Source organism: Pagrus pagrus (genome assembly GCF_965226575.1).
Source record: "Pagrus pagrus genome assembly, chromosome: 15".
NCBI lineage: Eukaryota > Metazoa > Chordata > Actinopteri > Spariformes > Sparidae > Pagrus > Pagrus pagrus.
In genome coordinates, this window is record NC_140199.1 from 1,494,973 (window position 1) to 1,514,897 (window position 19,925).

At 42.3% G+C, this 19,925-nt stretch overlaps 2 protein-coding genes across 3 annotated transcripts in view; both read left to right on the forward strand.

Moving 5' to 3' along the window:
- The window catches only part of sult6b1 (sulfotransferase family, cytosolic, 6b, member 1), a 12,704-nt gene extending 2,696 nt beyond the window's left edge, over positions 1 to 10,008 (forward strand). Inside the window, exons 2-7 of the mRNA XM_084375005.1 lie at positions 1,050 to 1,162; positions 5,575 to 5,664; positions 5,788 to 5,914; positions 6,673 to 6,767; positions 7,284 to 7,437; positions 8,700 to 10,008. Of these exons, the coding sequence (XP_084231131.1) occupies positions 1,050 to 1,162; positions 5,575 to 5,664; positions 5,788 to 5,914; positions 6,673 to 6,767; positions 7,284 to 7,437; positions 8,700 to 8,827 (707 nt within the window). The 3' untranslated portion in view covers positions 8,828 to 10,008. The remainder of the gene's footprint in view (positions 1 to 1,049; positions 1,163 to 5,574; positions 5,665 to 5,787; positions 5,915 to 6,672; positions 6,768 to 7,283; positions 7,438 to 8,699) is intronic.
- Positions 10,009 to 10,667: 659 nt separating this feature from the next.
- znf365 (zinc finger protein 365) lies at positions 10,668 to 19,233 on the forward strand. Of its 2 annotated transcripts, none has more exons than XM_084374999.1 (6): positions 10,668 to 11,025; positions 12,566 to 13,232; positions 13,334 to 13,643; positions 13,765 to 13,936; positions 14,296 to 14,342; positions 15,039 to 19,233. In XM_084374999.1, exons 2-6 carry the CDS (start codon positions 12,575 to 12,577, stop codon positions 15,262 to 15,264), a joined length of 1,413 nt encoding a protein of 470 aa, XP_084231125.1. In that variant the 5' UTR covers positions 10,668 to 11,025; positions 12,566 to 12,574; the 3' UTR covers positions 15,265 to 19,233. The 2 variants fall into 2 exon arrangements, with proteins under 2 accessions (XP_084231125.1, XP_084231126.1); XM_084375000.1 differs by having other exon boundaries at positions 10,668 to 10,857.
- Positions 19,234 to 19,925: the final 692 nt, after the last annotated feature.

Consider the following 19,925-nt stretch of genomic DNA (forward strand, 5'->3'; position numbering starts at 1 on the left):
AAATGCACCAGTTTCACTTTGTTGTTCATTGTGATCAAATAAAGATTCTTCTTCTTCCCTCCGTAAAAACCTTTGACTGTAATATGTCAGCAACATGAAACTACAATTTTTGAGCATCGCTTTATCCAACGTTCAAGGTTGACATACTTTTCATTTTACTATAACACCGCTACAGCAGTAGGAACTGTATGTATGCTGACTGACTGGAGTGTATATATTTTATAATATATATATGAATATACATTTATATAACGGCTGTTACATAGTGACGCACATAAGTTACAGAAGTAAAGGCTCGACTCAGAACCGGGCGTTTCAGGCAGTGCAGGAGAGAGTAACTCCTTTTGGAGTGGACTTTGGGCTTTTTCACTTTTACAGACCTTTGACATGCACAAATGCCTCATAACACAATAAAGGACAGGAACAAACCCAGAAAGCAGAATATGACCTCTTTAAAAAGCACTGTACAGTGAAAGCTTGAATGATGTTTTCACGGTTGTTATGTGACGAGTTTTTAAAGATTTGTGGGAAACATCCCAGTTCAGAAAAACTGCAAATCTTTAGCATTTAGTCAGCACATAAAACACATGGAGGGAAGCCAAGGATACTTTCTTCTCTCAGACTCATTATTTCACAGCGATCTGACAGGGAAACAGGATTATCACCGCAGTGAAGCTGGAGGGGAAACACGCCGGCACGCTGCCAACACAAAGAGTAGGAGGACAGAAGAGAAACGACCTGCAGCAGCTGCACAGTCCAGAGTGAATGAAGTCAGTGTGTCGTGTGGTTTTTAACTCAAAGTGTGACCAAGCTGGGTCAATGAACACAATATAAGTTAAAGTGCAACCCGACTGTAAACTGATGAACTGTTTTTTTTATAAATGTAAGCTCAGAATCAGGAATCAGAGTTTAACCAAGAAGCTGCAAATTTAAATGTTTTTATAAAGTATGAAAAGATCAGACTGTATATTCAGTGTCTGCATTTTATTAACATTTCTCTTTAATTTGGTTGTGTGTGTGTGTGTGTGTGTGTGTGTGTGTGTGTGCAGGTTTTAACTGGATGGTGGGGGTGGTGAGGAAGATCATTGCTCAGGCCACAGGGATGGACACTGAATCCAAGATGCCGCCGCTGATCGAGTTTTTTGGACCAGAAGCCATAAAGGTACTAACTGTGTGTGTGTGTGTGTGTGTGTGTGTGTGTGTGTGTGTGTGTGTGTGTGTGTGTGGACAGAGATAAAGTCTGTCTGTGATGTTTCTGTCGAGTCACCACCATCAAATATTGTCTAAGTGATAACAACAGCTAATCACTAATCACTAATCAATATGATTATATTAACATTTAAGTCACGACTGCTTCAAGTGAAAGGAGTCATTTATAGTCGTCAGACGTCTTCCCGTCCTGACCCAGACCTGTGACTGTTAAATAATACACAATTATTACATTTTGATTGGCGCTGCTTTTCTAGGCTTTACGGTACTCGAGAGCTTTTCATCAGGACTGGATTTTTACATTCTGACTTTACATTTTAAAACCAGCTTCAGGCAGCAAAACAGGCATAAAAACACTATTTTAAAACAATCCACAAAAATAGTTTCCGTAGCTTTGAAAAAGCTGAAGCTAACACATTCTCCTTAAACTTAAGTTTTGACCAAAAATATACAAACGGAAACAAAACTGCTGATTGAAAACACAAAAAGGACAAAAACTGTCCAGATTTCACTTCATATTGTTGGTTTGAAGTGTCGGTCTACCCAAATAAAAGAAAGAAAGTACTAATGATTTCAAAACGTCACATCTCAACTCTTTGCCTGCGTTGAACTACTTTAAATACATCAATATTTAGGAAATCACTCACAACGCTGACATTTACTTGAATTGTGCGATCGATTGTTGAAGCGTTGTGATGTAGTCGATCAGGCGGAGAAACTTTTATTTGGCACAACACAAAGAACAAATTGAAAACCCCAGAAATAGTTTCCACACGTCTGTCCGTCATTTATCCAAACTGAGACAGATACTGAATAAAAACACTTTAAACCAGTTTGAATGAAACATTTCTCTGAGCTGACGCTTCAGTCGAACATCGACGTTTGGTTTGGGTTGGAGTGAGGACTTGGTAAATGTCTGGGAGCGATGGTGGTCATGATTAAAAGACACCAACATGAATGAACGGCGGACATTTTGTTCCTAGAGAGGAAAGTCTCCGACATCTGAGCCCCGCAACTAACATCCACTTAATACCCGGTCGTTTATCAGTGTGTGTTGAAGGTTATTCCTTTCTTATAAACTGTCATGTCTCCTCCCTCCTCTTTGGCCCGCAGAGCAAATCAAACAAACCAAACCTCGTTGAGCAACCTGATGTTTTGTGTGTTCGTGTGTCGTCCGTCACAAGTCAAACAAAGTTCAGTTTGGTTTGTAATCAGAGCGAGATAACGAGCCTCGTCTGAACCTGCCGGGAGTTCCTGTCACAGTAACGACAGCATGAAACCACTCATCAGAGACAGATGTTTGATCAGAGCACACACACACACACACACACACACACACACACACACACACACACTCAAACATCTGTAAATAACTGCATGCTGTTGGTATTTCTTGGAGAGCTCTGTGAGGAGAATCACTGCTGGATCTGACTCAACTGTACAGTCAGGAACATGTTGTTCAGTGTGTTCGTACGTGCGTGAATTGTTTGCTTCGGTCTAATTAATCAGGGTTAAACTCACACAAGGCTTAATGTGAAGACCCTGGCCAGCAGCCGTTAGCTTAGCTTAGCATAAAGACTGGAAACAAGGGGGAACAGCTGCTCTGGCTCGGCTCGAGAGTGACCAGCACACGATTAACAAACGTCATGCGGTGGTCACGTGGAGGAGTTATACGTCTCTTGTGTATTTATCTTCTGCTCCCTCCATGTTTGGAGTTTTTCCCTGATTCTAAGCCTTTTCTACATAATTACGAAATAAATGGGCCAAAGACCGAATGTTGGTGTTCACATTTGTACGTATTTCTAAAAATACATGCCACATCACATTCACACCGCATGTTCATCACCAGACTTTCATATCGGGAGTTACAGGAGAGAAGGCTGCCGAGCCAATGACCACAGTCGTGTTTCAACATTAGTCAGCTTTGTTTTTTGTAGATTTGCATGACGACCCAAGATGCCTTCAGTCCAGTTAGACTTGTTAATCTCTCGTTTCACGTATCAGAGCCAGAGTTGCAGCGCCTCTGGCTCTTTGCTGAGGTGGAATTAGCTGCAGGGTTCGACCGGGTTAGCATAGCTTCCTCCTGCAGCTCCACTTAGATTTCCTCATGTGTACCTGTAGCTTTGAAGAAGATCACATTAGAAATTTTATGGAAACTGCAAAAGTCGTAAAAAAAAAAAGTTTGTACACTCGCTTGACGTTGTTTTTGTCTTTTGTGAATCAGAGTTAAAGTATAAAAATGTTTGATGGAAACAGATTTGCAGAATAAACTCTGACATAACGAACGTTCAACTCACATGACCGATCAGCTGTTTCCACTGTCTGCAAAAACGTGTCTGTAAGCAGTCGGCACGTGTCATTTTGGATGGCAAGCAGCAAAGAAATGCCACCATTGTCCAGGATTTCAGAAAGGAGATGCTCGCCTAATGATTTGACAGAGATTGTTTACCTCCACGTCCACGCGTGACGTAGCCACGTAGCCTTCACCGCGTCATCCTCCGACCAACTTACGCTTTACGTTGCCGAGTTCATTCGCTCAAAACAGTTAACAGAAACGCACCAGAGTCACATTATGAAACTTTTAAAAGTTTATGACATTTGATGGAAACATGGCTGCTGTCTGTCAGTGTTCAGATAGTCCTGAACTACACTAGGTACTTTCATTGCACGCACCCCAGGTAAACATACCAACACATTAACACATTTCTGACCTGCACAACACAGTTTTGTCTTGTGTTTCCTTTGTCTTAGCTATAAGTTAAAAACATTAGCAGTCAGTAAGTGTGTTTTCGAGCGCAGCCTAGTTAAGAAGAAGCTAAATGTTAGTATTTAGCACATGGAGGCATCAGGACACTTTCCAGCTGTGTTTGTGGCGACAGGAGCAGGTATTTCAAACCAGAACATGATGTTCTCCTGAGACCGACCGAGTTATTTTGTGCCTAAACCCAACCGGAGCATGAGCACAGCGTCGTGACAGCGTCACACTGAAAAATGAAGATTAAGGAAACATGAAGAAAATGTAAAAGCAGGTTGGTTTGTAGATCAGTTGCTCCTCTGACTGTAGATTAAACTCGGTGGAAAGAAGCCGTCACACGTGAGGTCTGTTTCCAGCTGAAGGCAACTTTCTCTCCTACTAATTATGTTTATATCCACTAATCTGTGCTGATTATATTCAGGACTTTAAACCGGAGCCTGCAGTGGTCGGGTTTGGACTACAGAAACCTCTGGTTGAGCTGAGGGGAAGACTGTGGCTTTGGCTAAACGTTAATAAAATAAACACATCAGAGACTGTTAGTCCTCTCTGAGACCAACGTCTGTCTCCAACCAACTGCTGCAGACCTGCTGTAGTCGCTGTGCCGAGGCAGAATCAGAGGAAAACAAATGACGTCTGTACGTTATTAACGACGAGTCCTGATGATGTTGATAAAAAACACCTGGGCAGCGTTACAGGACGTTTCCTGCTGTTTCAAATCAGTGCTGTTTAAACATCATCTCTAGGAGGCAGAGTTGTTTCAGTCCCGTCTGTCTTCATTTGATCTATCTCTGTAAAACTTGTGTCGACAGCCGTTATTTCCTCTCTGACAGTAATAATCTCAACCCAAAGGAGTTTTTCAGCGTCTGTGGTCTCGAAAGTTAAAAAAAAAGTGTATTTTTGAATCTTTTATTGATCTTGTCGCAGCAGAACGAGTGCAGAAATAAGTCCAGAGACAGAAAAGTCAACTTTATGGAATAAAGAAATATAAAAGACATTATTTCAGAGCATTTACATTCAATTACAAAGTGCTTTGATAAACAACAGTTCAAATCGAACAATCAGGGTGAAATTGACTGAATAACATTAAAAACATGATTTAAAAAATGAGCGATTCAGGAGAAAGACATCCTAAATTATGTGTTTTTGAGAGATTTAAAAAAGAAACTTTTTCTTTTCTCACATTTGATTGACGTGTTTAGTTTCCTCGCCTCGTTTCTCTTTTTTTAACGTCTCAGGAGCTCCGTGAAGTTTTATTTTAGAGAATTTGAGAAGTTGTTTCTGACTAGAATCAACTTTTGGTCCTTTTGGTTGAAAGTTCTTGACATTGATTGAAGAAAACAACAAATATCAAATAACTGAAAACAGTTGCTGTCAGTGCTTTAGTTTCTGATTGTCACGCACACTTCAGAGGAGATTTGCTTCGGAGCTGAGCTGTGGCGAACGTTTTCTGGGGTTCAGTTACAAAATCGACACGACGACAGAGTCATTTTCAGGTTGTTTGGACCAAACTGACTGATGTTCTTGCAGGTATGAAGACGTGGTGACAGTTAACTTTTCTTTAGCATGTAAAAGTAATCAGAAACAGATAAATCTGACTCCTCTCCCCTTAGATGATGGATGAAGCTCCCTCCCCGAGGTTTCTGGGGACTCACATGCACCCCGACAACATCCCCAAATCCTTCTATGAAAAGAAAACCAAAGTAAGTCTGAAAGCATCTGCAGGATGATTTCCTGTTTACTCTCCACTCGTCCTTTCTGTCCCTTGTTTCTTTAATGGTTTCTACAGAGCAGCAGTTCAGTGTTTTTTATGTGTTGATGTCCAGATGTTGGTGATCTTCAGGAACCCGAAGGACACGCTGGTCTCCTTCTTTCACTTCTCCAACAACAACCCCGTCCTCCCATCAGGACAGTCCTGGGAGGCCTTCTACTCCGACTTCATGAGCGGAGACGGTGAGAAAAAGTTAACCGGACCTTATTTAATGATTCGTCAGGCCTTTAAATGAAAAGGTCTGAGTGTGCTGTTTGTTCAGAGGATGTCTGAATGTTTTAAAGTATGCTTGGTGGAAACAGAGAGAGCAGCTGAAGTCGAGGCGATGCCTTCACTGTACTCCGTCACTTTTAGCACTGTCACTATGAATCACCGCCCACAGATCACAGCTGTGTACAGAGGTTAGTTTTACAGCGAGCGTCTCACGCACAGCCACAGACTGTCACACTATCAATCTTCTGGATCTCACTCTGATTCGTTCCTCGCCACGTAGAAACTCCGGGGTTACTGCAGGTCCTGACACTCCCCCGGTGTCCTGGACTAACCCTCATTACTGCCGTTCCCACCTCCTACCTGCACACCTGTTCTCCTGAACTCTGTACAGCTCACTTCCAATCTTTTTCCGCAGGATTGCATCTCTGACTACCGACTAGTTTTCTCTCGCGGCCTCAGACATGTCAGTGCAGAGATCTCACCTTGAAAGAACCGAATAAACTCGCCAAAAATCAGAATGTGTTATTGGATTATTACTGATGCATGAACATGTGAGCAGTACTTGAACCGGCAATAGACACTGTAACGTTTCTTTATGATGTAAATGTTGATTGCACAAGGTAATAACTATAGACCATTAACCACAGTTTAGATTGGTTATAAACTTCTCTTTCACTGTGTTACTTTGCACCAAATCTTTCAACCAATCCAATCCGTGTGTGTTTAGTTCCCTGGGGCTCGTACTTCGATCACGCTCTGGCCTGGGAGAAGAGGATGGACGACCCCAACGTCATGGTCGTCACCTATGAAGAACTAAAACAGGTAGATCAAACAAACTCCGACTTAAAAATCAACCTGCAGAGACTCGAAGCCTGCTGGTGCAGCCATGCTGCCACAAACTGACACTTTTTACAAAGAAACAAACAACTTCATGTTTTTGATTTAATGCTGAATTCACAAGAAGGAGACAATGATTCAGAAATTGTCGTAGATTGTGTTTCATAATGTTTATAAAGTGTCTCCAACTCAACAACTCACTAAATTGAGACATTTTTTAATGGAGTCTGGTGACTTTCTCCACGGGGACAAAGAAGTAGCCTATATTGGTTACTGTTTAGTGCATTTGTAAAATTTGACATGTTAAGCGTCAGTAAAATGTTTCTTCTTTCATAAATTGAGTGTAAATGGTGAAATCATTCAGTGTTTAAACTGATTTCCTTCCTCAGAGGCAGACGCTGGTTTCACTTCATTTCTATTTAAAAATGGGTCATTGTTCAGTCCGTGCTGATGAAGAGAAGTTTGTCTGTAACGGCTCCACTTCTGCTTCCCGTCTTGCAGGACTTGACTAAGGGCGTCCTTGAGATCTCCACCTTCTTCGGCTTTAAACTGACGGAGGCTCAGGTCCAGCAGATCTCAGAGGGCAGCACCTTCAGCGCCATGAAGAAGAGCTCCGCAGCCGACCACGCCATCGGAAACATCATCTTCAGAAAAGGTGCCCAACAGACTTTAGATCATCTTTTGGTAGTTTTGTTTTTATTGAAACTATTAACTGTTTAAGTTATTAAAAATACATTTGTTTATAACTTTACTGAAATGTGCACATTTACTGCACGTTACATATTCTGGACCTGCTGTCTTCACTGAGGCTGCTGCTCATACTGACTGCAACACTGAAGCCAAAGCTTTCATGAGGAGTTTTAATTCATTAAAAACCAGAAGGCAGTCCAGGCTCTCCAAATATGAGAAATCATTGGCTTTGCAACTTGTATTTGTGCAATATGTCCAAAAACATCAAAGTTACTTACAGTAAAGCAGCAGAGTCCAAGTGCTCTGAAGGCAAACACTGCTGTAAAGTGCAAATAAGTCCTGTTTACTCAGGTGTGTGTCATGGAAAATTACATAATTATATTGAAAAGCAGCGTTGCATGTACATGACCTTTAATACATAAATAACACAATAAACACATAAAGTAAGTAGGGATACTTAAAGGCACAGTGCATTTCAGATTTTTAGAGTGATGGATATCAAACTAATGTCTATGAGCTTGTTCAAACCAGGTGTTAATATCTGTCGATGTTTCACAATGTTTTCAACAAAAATAAAGAAAGAAGTTCATGTAGAACATTTGCTGAATTCACAAGAAGGAACAAATAAGTCAGAATCAGTCAGAGACAGAGTTTCACACAGTTTATAAAGTGTCTCCAACTCAACAACTCACTAAACTGACACATTTGTTAAGGGAGTCTGGGGACAAAGAAGTCGCCTATACTGGTTACTGTTTAGTGTGTTTGTAACATGTGACATGTTTAGATCAATAAAATGTTTCTTCTTTCATAAATTGAGTGTAAATTTTGAAATCAGTGTAAACAGTGTGTTCAAGCAGCTGAAGGAGACAATGATTCAGAAGTTTCATAATGTTTATAAAGTTTTACGCTACTCAACAACTCCTAAAATCAGCTGATTTGTTAAGGGAGTCTGGTGAAATTGTGGATGATAGTTGGCTTCATGTATTACATTTAATGCTGAATTTACAAGAAGGCACCAATGATTTAGTATCTGTCAGAGACAGAGTTTCACAAAGGTTATAAAGTTTGTTTTAACTCAACAACTCTTAAAATCACTACATTTGTTAAGGGAGCTTGGTGATGTTGTGGTTACTGGTTTAATGAAACAGACAGTGTGTTCACAAACACCTGCAGGTGAAGAGAGCTCACAGAGGCTGTAACTGGATCGTATTTTCTGTCCCTGGGTAGGTGAGGTCGGGGACTGGAAGAACCACTTCACACCAGAACAAAGCAAAGCGATGGACGACGCCTTCAACAAACACCTGGCAGGAACCAGGCTGGGAGCCAAACTCAACTACCAAGCGCACTGCCAGTAGGAAGCAAGGAGGCGAGAGAGGAAGGAGGGAGAGTAGATTGAAAATAGAAGTAGAGGACAAGCTGAAGAGAAGTTTTCTGCCCTGAGCCGAGTCTGACAGACGTCGTCCTCAGGCATCGATTTGGACTCAACCATCAGAATTTTAATTAAAAAACATTATGAGTATGAAGAAACGACAGCGTTGTCGTTATGTCAAAGATGTGATGTGTTTAAGAGATGTCGACTGAAGTTAGCATGCTAACCAGCTAGCCCCGGCTCGCCCTGTCTCCTAATACCACTTTGTTTTCACCCGCTGCGGTCGCCCCGACTCTAATAAGGCCACTGAGCTCCACAGCTACCTGAGCTAACTCTGCTAACTTGCTTGATGCTGCAGCCAAAGACAGCTACAGAGATCAGGACGGTTGAGCAGGAGTGAGCAGTTATGCTGAGTTTTGGAGCCACTTCTTACAAGTTGCACCTTCGGCCTGAAACATTTAATTGGTCGATGGAAAGGAAAGACGTCCTGCGAGGCTCAGCTCAGGGCCGAAGGTAGAAAATGTATAAAGAGCAGGAAGGGAAGAAGTGCATTATGGATTATTGTCTTATTAAATCATGTGAACACAGAATATTTTTGCTTAATATTTCAGACCAGACTTCAGCTCCAGTCTTTATGCTAAGCTAAGCTAACTGGCTGTAGCTTCACATCTACCAGGAGAGTGGCGTTAATCTTCTCATCGAACTCTCTGCCAGAGAGGGAACAAGAGCATTTCTCTTGTCAAACGTTTCCTTTAAACACTCGACACAAGTCTGACTGAATATCAGTGAAATCAAACAAGTTCAGAAACTTTACTTGAACATTTTAACAGTTTTAATCCCTCACGCTGGTTTTAAACATTCAGCCATGTTGGTTTCTGTTTGCGCCGAGCAAACATAGATTTGTATTTATCAAAACCAAAGTGGATCAGAATCCCTTGTTTGCCTTCTGGGTTTGACTTTATCACACATAACAGTTGGACTTTATATCTTTATACCGGCAGCTAATCACAGACGTCATCTCTGGTTGTGAAACGGTGCTTTGAGTTCATCATGGGGCTGATTATAAATGTGCACACTCCCTGTTTGTATGTAAATATTGTATATTACATACAGAACATCACTGAACACGATCATGAGGAGAAATAAAACTCTTTTTCCAGATTCTCGTATTTGATCTCAGATTGTTTGACTCCATCTTGTTCGGGACTCGTCCACACAGACGGGTCTTGTCTGATATTTACAGAACATAACGCAGAAAAAGACGCTTGACTTGATTTGTAATTATTAAATTCCCGGTGAAGAACTGGAGTGAGGAAAGAAAGGGCAGCTTCTGACCCTCGTTAATATTTTAAATGATTAATCATTGAATTCATAAACTTGGCGACGGCATTTAGTTCTTGAGTAACTAGAAATGTGTACATGCAGTTCAGGAATAATTCAAAGAGGTGCAGGTAGGACAAGATCTTTTACTTATTTAGATGTTTACATATTTCTTCTTTTATTTCTGATTTCGGCAGGTTTGGTCCTCCATAAGGAGCAACCTTGTGCTAAACCTTTAAAGGAGCAGTCTGTCGTTTCTGTTTTCTGTTTCTGCCCAAACAAACTAACAAACTCTCTTTGTTTGTTTATTTACCTCATTAATATTGAAAATAATTAAATCCCGAGCTCTTAAATTCTAATCAGTTCACTAAAACCTACATTTAATCAGAAGATATAATTTATTTTTAAACATTCATCTCATATTGCCTTCATTCCGTACCGGAAGTAGCCGTCACACGCCCCACTTTCTGCTTTTACTGTGAAGGGGCTGGCCGGATGTGATGCTGTTAGCTCCGTGGCTAGCTTGACGGCGGGTCCACGGCGCGTGTGCATGTGTGTGTGTGTGTGAGTGTGTGAGTGTGTGTCTCCTGAATGAATGACATCATGCGGGCTGCCGTCGGTCTCCATCTGCGACATGACACCGTCGGACATTAACGGTCGCCGGCTGCCGTGAGACCCGCCGCTGCCCCGCACGCGGTAAGAGCAGCACGTTCACCGGAACCCGCCCGGGAGTGATTCAGCGATTGTTTCTGTTAGCTAGCTAACGTTAGCATGTCAGAGCGGCTAACGGTCCGGCAGGCTAACGATGCTAACGGCTGAGGAGCAGCTGACCTGTTACTCGGTTTATTGAGATGAAGTCTGAAGGTAAAAAGTGTGAAAATGAACAAAAACGATCTTGTTTGTTGTGTTTGTGTTAAAATGACGCTGCTGTTAGCTGCTCAGCTCACCTGCTGTCACCAGCCTGCTCACTGACAAATCACAGCTCAACACAACAGGATACACGAAGGTTCATTTAGTCTGATCAGGGATTTTATTTCACTAATTATATGTATTTAACACGCATGTATGACTTCTGTATGTTTACTGATATAACAGAGAGCTTTATCATCCAATTCAGGCTGAAATTATACATTTAAATTGGATTAAATAAGAGAAATGTAACTAAACACATTCACAGTCTTGACATTTCACATGTGTATTTTCATTTTAAGTGATATGTGATGTCAGATTTTCTTTTTTAAATCATGCTTTTACTCTTTCCCACGCTGAAATGTTAGCAGCAACCTCAGCCACAGCTGACAGAGTAATGTAGAGACATTACAGGTAACAGAGGTGTGTATGTGAGAGCAAAGCATTCATAAACAAAACAAGATAAGAGAGTAGATAATAAATAAACACACCAGATTCAGTTCACACACAGGAGAGATGATGAGAATCTATCCATCTATAGTCTGTAAGAGAAAGTAAACAAAGTATAGACGTGAAAAAAACAAAAATAAACTACAAAACTATTAAAGATACATTAATTACTCCACCCTCGAGTAGATTCAGATTATTAATAATAAATATAACAAATTCTGATGTATTATAATTAAGATTATCTCCACCTTTACACATGAATGCATCACTAATCATAATCCACAGATAGTGTTTTGTTCTGATTGTTTATAATGATGCTGTTGGTACTTTAATGATAATAATACTTTACCTTAATACTTCTTCCTCCGGTCACAAACCCGCCTCCATCATTTCTTCTTGTACTTTCTATATTCAAGATGTTATTTTTTTTGTCTGTTTTTGCTAAATGTAGGCTATTAATGAAGACAAACCACAAAATAGTTGTTATTATCCTACAAACAGTGCACATCAGTTAGTAAGACCTCATTGAACCGAACCCCTCACGATGAAAAACCTCTTTTTATTCAATAACAAATAACAATACCGAAGCTCTCCTTACTGTAATTATTATCTGTAATAACTAGTCTTGTTTTATACGACCGACAGTCCAAAACTCAGAGATATTCAGTCATAATAATCAGATAATACATCAACAGCAGCAAATCTTCATAACTGAGGAAACTAAACAAAGAATATTTAACTTTTCTAAAGTAAATTATTACCAGATGATTGTAGAGATCGTTTCTCTTGATTGACAAATTGATGAATCGGTTCAGTTTAAACTCTGACTGTTGTTTTGTTGATATTGTTTCAGACGATTGTTTTTAAATTCCTTTTTTAACAAACCAACAATCACAGACTCAAAGATTTTCCGTTCACACTGACGTAAAACGAAGACGATCCTCACGTCTGAGGAGCTTCTTTGCTCTTTTTCTATATAAATGATTTGTCTGTTGATTAACTGAGTATCTGAACCAGCTGAACCTCGTGTCTCTCTGTGCTTCAGGTGTAAGTGATGCAGCAGAAGTTGTGTTCTAGAGGTTCTGGCTCTTTCCTCTTGGAGAGGAACGGACAGGCCTGCGGCGCCGTCACCGTCACTTCCTGCGACCTCCCCTTCCGTTGCCCCCGCTGTGGCGAGCAGGAGCGCTTCCGCAGCCTGGCCTCGCTCCGCGCCCACCTCGAGTACCGCCACTCGTACCGCTCGCCGGACGTGATCACCGGCAGCTTCAGCATCACCGGCAAACTCCCCGACCCGCTGACGGCGGCCATCCCCTGGCACGACATGAGCCTCCCGACCCGCAGGGGGCAGCAGAGCGCGGGGCGGCCGCCGCACGCCCGCTCGCTCAGCGACAGCAGAGACAGCAGTTACCTCCACTCGTACAGCTCCGTGAGGAGACGCACTCAGAGTGTCGGGGTGGGGACGCAGGCTGACGAGGAGGATGAGGAGGAGGAAGACGAGGAGGAGGGAGGGACAGAAGATGAAGACGTGGGAGAAGACGAGGATGAGGATGAGGGTGAAGAGAGATGTAGAGGAAGAAATGAGGGGGATATCAAAATCAGAAAGTCAGACGCATGTCATCACCTCAACCACCACCACCTCCCGTTCCCTCCGGCTCCTCTTGGACCACCTTTAGACCCGGACCTGGACTTTGACCTGGACCTGGACCTGGTCGGTGCGTTGAGGTTTACTTACTTTGTGTTTTGGAGAAGACTTGTATTTGTTATGAGAGTGAGTACGTAACTAAATCTCTGTCTCCTTCTCTGTCACCACCAGAGCAGAACTCGTACTCGGGTCTGGAGACGGCGGCAGCCTCGGCCGCCGTACGCCGGCGGCTGGCCAGCATCCTGCGGGCGGCCGACAGCACCATGCAGCGCCGGCTGGCCAAGGTGAGCACGGAGCTCGCCCAGACCGACACAGAGCTCCTGTGTGAGCGCGCTCACTCGCAGCACCTGGCCCAGGAGAGGCAGGAAGTGGCCAACAGGGAGCGGTCGCTGAGCCGGCAGGTGGACGTGGCCGTCATGGTGATCGCGGCGCTGAGGGAGCAGCTCAACGCCTCGGAGAACGAGCTGGAACGACGAGAGAGGTAACCAGGCAGCAGGTTTGAATGATTTGAGCTTCTGAAGACCTTAAAGGGGATCTAAGTTCTTTATTTACGATCTTTAGGTAAAAGTTCGGTACTTAGATATATGATCTTTGTTTTCCAGGGAGGTGATCACCATCCAGAAGTTTCTGGAGGCGGCGGCTCGACAGGAGACGTGCGGTAAAGTTCGAATCCAGCACTTCATCGAGAATCTGCTGAGACGCATCGCTCTGGCCGAGAGACTGGTGGAGTATTACCAGGTCAACGGCAGCCCGCAACAGTGCAACCACTACAAGGTACAACAACACACACACACACAGAGTCCCTAAAGTAACTAAGTACTTTACTCAAGTACTAAAATTAAAGGTGTAACCTGTTTGTGTTTGTTTTATCTTACAAATTGTCCCTTAAAGTACAATTTTGAAGAACTGTCTCCATGTTCCTTCACAGAAATACTGAACCTTTTACTCCACTACATTTATGTGGAAGCAATAGTTACTGATTACTTTGTGAAGTAAAGGCTACTCTCTGAGTATTGTTTCTCAAGTAACCACTGAATTAATTGTAAGTTTATTTATCTGTTTTGTCCCATGGTTGTTGAGTGCTGTCGTGAAAATAACACCTGACCTTTGACCTTTGTCTGTGCCCTTATCAGCACCAGCAGCCCACTGATAATGGACCTCACAGAATCACTAAAAGCAGGTGAGTTCCTCCTCTTCAGCCCTTAATGTAAAGTCTGAATAACTGAAGAAACGTCGGACTCTTCTCACTTCTCGACAGCTCTGACCTTTGACAGAAGAAAGAGTCAGAGGTCACGTTAGCGTCCGCTCAGCTGATAAAAGGCTGGTTGTTGCTCAGCAGGTGAGCTGCTGCTGCTCTGCTGCTGGTCCAGAAGGTCACACAGCAGCTGCTCCATCATTCATGAGGAGTCTGTGTTGTCTTCATGTTTAATTCATCATCAGACGTGAGACACTTTGTCCTTCCACTCAGTCACTGGAGTGAGATTACCTGTCTGTGGACAGCTGGACCTTGTCTTCCTTTACTGCAGTTCAGCGCTTTCATTTGGATTTTTTTAGGGTTGTTCCGAGACCGATACCAGAACCAGAAGTGCCTCCGATCTTGTGTAAATTGCTGGAACTGGTATCGGCGAGTACACGCATCAGTCAGATTTCAATTTTATTTTTAATGCACTGCTATTGGATGGATCCTCAGTACCAGCGGATAAACACCTCCACGGATCACTGCTGCAGTCGGGTTGATAAACAGGAGTGAAGATAAATCCACTTTTTAATCCCACAAGTTAATATTTGGGATGTTGTGCGTTTAACGAACAGTAAAAGTCCAAACAGGACCCTGACTTGAAGCTCTCGTGTATAAACTGTCCTCTTCCATTTCCAGGTCAGCAGGAGGTCAGCTCTCCTCGTCTGGACTTCACGACAGCAGAACCCACTCCTCCTCCCAGTTCAGCGGACGTCCTCTGTTCTCCAAAGCGGCCGGGGAGCGAGACCGGGAGCGGGAGCACCGGGAGCGTCTGGCCCAGTCGTCCAGGCTGTTCTGCCGACCCGAACACAGAGACGACATCTGGAACCACCAGCGGCGCCGGTCTGCCGGGTACGAGGCCTAGAACTGTAAAAGAAAACACCGGGGGAGAGGGGGTGTCAGCGGGTCAAACTTTATTCAACTGTATTCCAGTGTGTTAACCTATGGAAAAGTACTGCGAGGTCACGTTCACATCGAGCCGTTTATCTTCACGCCGAGGTCCATTTATCAGTAAAAACAGTGATGAAGTCTGGACTCTCATTCAGCGAGAGGAGAGCCGACGTGGTTCTGACTAAAATCCTTAATCTGACAGGACGGCAGCAGAGGTGGGTAGAGACGAGACTTTATTAAAAATCACTACTTTTACTTTGTGGTACGTTCATCGCGCTACTTTCATTATTATTTTATGTATTCATGCACATTTCTCTGAGAGGCAGGAGGTCTGCTCGATCTCTCAGCCTCAGCCTCCCGTTTAAAGCAGAACAACGACCGACGCTTCAGCAGGAGGACGGCTTGAAAATATCGTTAACTGCTAATATTTACAGACGAGTTAATGACCCACAGTGCAGCAGGCTGACAACATCAGTGAACTTGTCCTTTCATCATTGTTTAATACAGGTGTATGTTCACTTCTTTACCTGAGGGATCATGTGTTTTATATCTTAAGGTACTGACTACTTAAGCAACTTAGTTATTGACTTTTACGTTTCCGTTTTTCCGTTTCCGTTTCCTTCACGACACTACCTGAGTACAGTGTTTGGCCACACTACCCACCTCTGGACGGCGGTGACCTCTGGGTAATGGCGACATTTTTGAAATTTCTCATTAGATTATGATTTTGGCAGAAAGAGGAAATCAAGTAGTCGTTTATAAAATCTTATTTTGGCGAGGAAAAGTTATGAGCTTCTGCAAATTGAAACAACATGCAGGTGACTTTCTGTTCACAACTGGAGCAACTTAGAAACTTAATTGGGAAAAAATATCATTTTAATTTAAAGGAGGTTTTTTTTTCCTCGACAAAACATTTACTTTATGCATTTATTATGTAAAATAGTTGTACAAATATCTCATCAAATGTCTGTAGCATGATTGAGTACGTGTGCTCCTCCTGAACGACACTTCCTTCGCAATTTTTACTCAATTATTTTTATAAATCGAAGGAAGACAAACACAGAAAATAGCAGATAAGTCACATAAAGTATAAACAAGACTGAACAAACTGGCAAATACAAAACAATAAATACAAAAGTAACTTTTCCATTACCTTCAGATTACAGAAAACATGGCACAGTAACTATTAACTGTGAAGTTCACTGTCTAACAGGGTTTATGAACATAATGCAATAACAATGTTACAGCATGACCACATTTTTTATAACCAGCGCTGTTTTCTTGCATATTTCGTACTTTTCCATAGATTACTGTACTGAAATAGACCAGTATGAGGTGTTACACTGGCTGTGGGAAAACCTCAGTATTCAAACATATAAATGAACAACAGCTTCTCGTCTTTACTCTCATTCGTCAGCACAATTCATGATATCTAACACAGCATCATGGGTCATCTCGGTCTTTAGCGATACTTCCGTTCTGAATCCTCTTCTTCTGTATTTTAGAGAAACTTCAGGTAAAAATGTGCTTTTGTATTTCATCTCCTGAGTTCAGATTTAATTACAGTCGAGGTCCGATGTTGGAAACAAGTTGTTGTCTTCCTGAATCAGATGGAACGATGATAAATAGTTTACCGGTGATGTTGATGACACGTCCTCTCCTCGGGTCGAACCTTTACATCTCGGCCCGGTTCCTCCGAAAAAGTCCCCTTCAGTCCAGTTATCTCGTCTCTGTCTGTGCTTTAAAGGCCAAACGTCACTGAAACCCTTCGTCGAGGGTCGTTTAGTAACCGTGACTGAGCTCTGAATGTCTCCACATGTTGAAGCGGTTCACAGGGAAGTCTTTTCAAACATAGGCTGCAAACGTTAGCATGTCTGGCTAGCTTAGTACCTACTGTGTGAGAGCCGGTCCTCTATGCTATTTAGGCTAACGTTAGCGGCTCTGTCCTGATCTTTATTGGATTTAGTTTTCACTCCAGCAACTCCAACCAAGCTCGTTATCTGAACCAACTGGTTCATCCTCATCTGAAAAGCCTTTTCTCTGACATACAGTTTGAAGATCAGAACAATTGTTAGCCAACAATGCTGTTTCTTTATTTCCATGTTTTCTACACGGATCTTTAAAGGAGCATCTTGTAAGATTTGGCCAGAATTTTTGTTCTGTGTTGCAGCGATTGTCTACTGAAGTTAGCATGCTAACCAGCTAGCCCCAGCCTCCCATCTCATAATTATACTGAGACTTAAACTATAGTCTGTTACGTTTCATAACTTCTCTTAGATTTTAGTGTGATAAATAAAATATTCACCACGACGAGCTTAATTACCGCGTTTACTCAGCGTAAAAACACCTTTTAAACTCTTGCTCATCGGCTAACTGAAGCATGAGCTAATAAGCTAACTGTAGCAAAAAGATATCTAGCAAAGAGCAGCTGTTTTCAGTTACTATGGTGATAAGCTGCCCCTGTATTATTGGAGCTACCTTTGAATTCTTGCCATATTCTCCAAATAACACCTTTAACAGGTGAGGATGACTCTTTACCTGGGGTCTTTTAGCTTTAGCATCAGTGTTTTAGCATAGAAAGAAACAGAAACAGTTTAAAACACGTAGCCATGATTGTTGGCTGTATATCTAATGGTGATTAATGATCTTATCTATAGAGGATCGTATTTTGTGATTGAGATGTTGTTGCGTCGCCCTCACAGCTCTGCTTTGGTTTGTGAAGCACAGACAGACGTTTGATGACACCAGACCTGAGACAGATGCACTCTGCATGTACTTGATGGCTCTGAGGTTGACTGCACTGAGACCGTCTCACAGACTGTCCTGTAAATGTACATAGAGATTAAAAGTTAAATGCGTTGACTTGGAAATACTTTATTGTGATTTTCATTTTTCTTCTGGCGGTCGTGGTCTCATGCAACCAATCAGCCGCCAGTCTGCTGCCAAAGCAGGATGAAACCGGAGATGCAGTGCAGGTTGAACCACCTGCTGTTTGTTTTGTTTATGTGCCACCTTTTTAAAGGAGCATTTCAAACATTTTTGGAGGTATGCTTGTTCCCTATCTTGGCCACAGTCGAATGAGTAAGAGTTTGGAAGGTAGTTTCTCCTTCCAGTCTTTGGGAAGCTGCATATTTTACCCTCCACTACATCGCCGGTCTAAACGAGCCATGTACATGCAGGCACAGTTTGTCCCGGGTCTGGAGGACACCACACATATAACGAATGTACTCTTGAGTTAATGTAATAGCTCACACTGAAGAGCTGCCGCGTTAGAAGACCAGACTTTTCGTCCTCGAGGTTTCGGGCTTGTAACCGGCGCTCGTTCACACAGAAACGGGTGGAGATTCTCCGATCACAAAATGAATGACGTCGTATCAGCGCTTTCATCCAAAGTGACTTACAGTGCCGTGAACGCATACAGTCCATTTGCAGTAAACTGAACAGCTCATGACGGCTTGTTTAATGAATCATTCCTGTCTCTGCAGCATCATCCTGTACGATCTGTTTACACGTCATTTTTGCACTCATCCAATGATAAGAATGTAAATGTTACAGACAGTACTCGGTGTAAAATGTATCTTTGCTGTCGGTGGTTTAGGTTTTGTTGACGGTGTTAATAGATATTTTGTATACAAAGCTATTATGTGTCGTCAAGTGGAAGTAGTAGTCCTACAGTCCTTTAACTTGGCAGAACATTTATCTGGGTCACAAACACAAAGTTATGTAGATTCAAGGCCTTCCAGGATTTATCTAGCTGAAGAAACTTTTGTGCAGTTTTCAAAACCCTAAACATACTTCATGGTGGTTCTTCTTTATGTTTCAGTTGTTTCAACTTATTTGATTTTAATGAAATAGTTAGTCAAAGCTCTAATTGGCTCAGTGATATCATAAAGTATTAAGTCTTTGTAAATAAAGCTTTTAGGCAGCCTCTCCAAAGACCTGACCAGCGTTTGTGTCAGTTGTGATTTGCTTCAAATTTATTGGAAGTTGCCAATTTCAAAGCCAAATATTCTGTATTATCTGTCAGCAGTCGAACAAATGTGAATTTAGTCGGGAAAACTGTCGGCTGCCTGTTAACACGTACGAACCTGATCCAGATAAATTGAGTATCCAGAGCGATGTGCGATCAGACTCCTGAGACCTTCAGCACGTTGTGAGTTTAAAGCCGAGTGTTACTGCTGCTGTCGGGTAAAAACCCTGTTTCTCTTTGATTATTGAGCGATTGAAAGAGCCAGAAATCAATATTGTGAAACATGTGAGTAGTCTGAACATTTCATGGTCAGTACACAGTAATGACCAAGGAACGTTTTTGAAATTTCTTTTAAATTACCCCAAAATTATCAGAGTATTTACCTCAAAGTTAATTGAAAATCACCCCAACATTATTTAAGAATTATCTTAATATACAGCTGGTCATTCCCCTGAGACATTATCAGGAAACTTTCAGCTATTTTCTGTCCAACTTCTGCTGCTCACACCAGAATCTGAGTCCACGTCTCGTCTCATATCACGACAACGATAAATCACAAATCAGAGTGGGTTTTTATGTAAACAGCAGCGTAACTCTGGAGGTGTGTGTGTGGAGGTGTGTGTGTGAGGTGTGTGTGAGGAGTGTGTGTGTGTGGAGTGTGTGAG

Excerpts from the sequence above, each read along its gene's own strand:
- znf365 (XM_084374999.1), top strand. The coding sequence starts at position 12,575 with ATGCAGCAGAAGTTGTGTTCTAGAGGTTCTGGCTCTTTCCTCTTGGAG. Across the intron at positions 13,233-13,333 it reads CCTGGACCTGGACCTGGTCG|AGCAGAACTCGTACTCGGGT; the intron begins GTGCGTTGAGGT and ends TGTCACCACCAG. Across the intron at positions 14,343-15,038 it reads CACAGAATCACTAAAAGCAG|GTCAGCAGGAGGTCAGCTCT; the intron begins GTGAGTTCCTCC and ends TTCCATTTCCAG.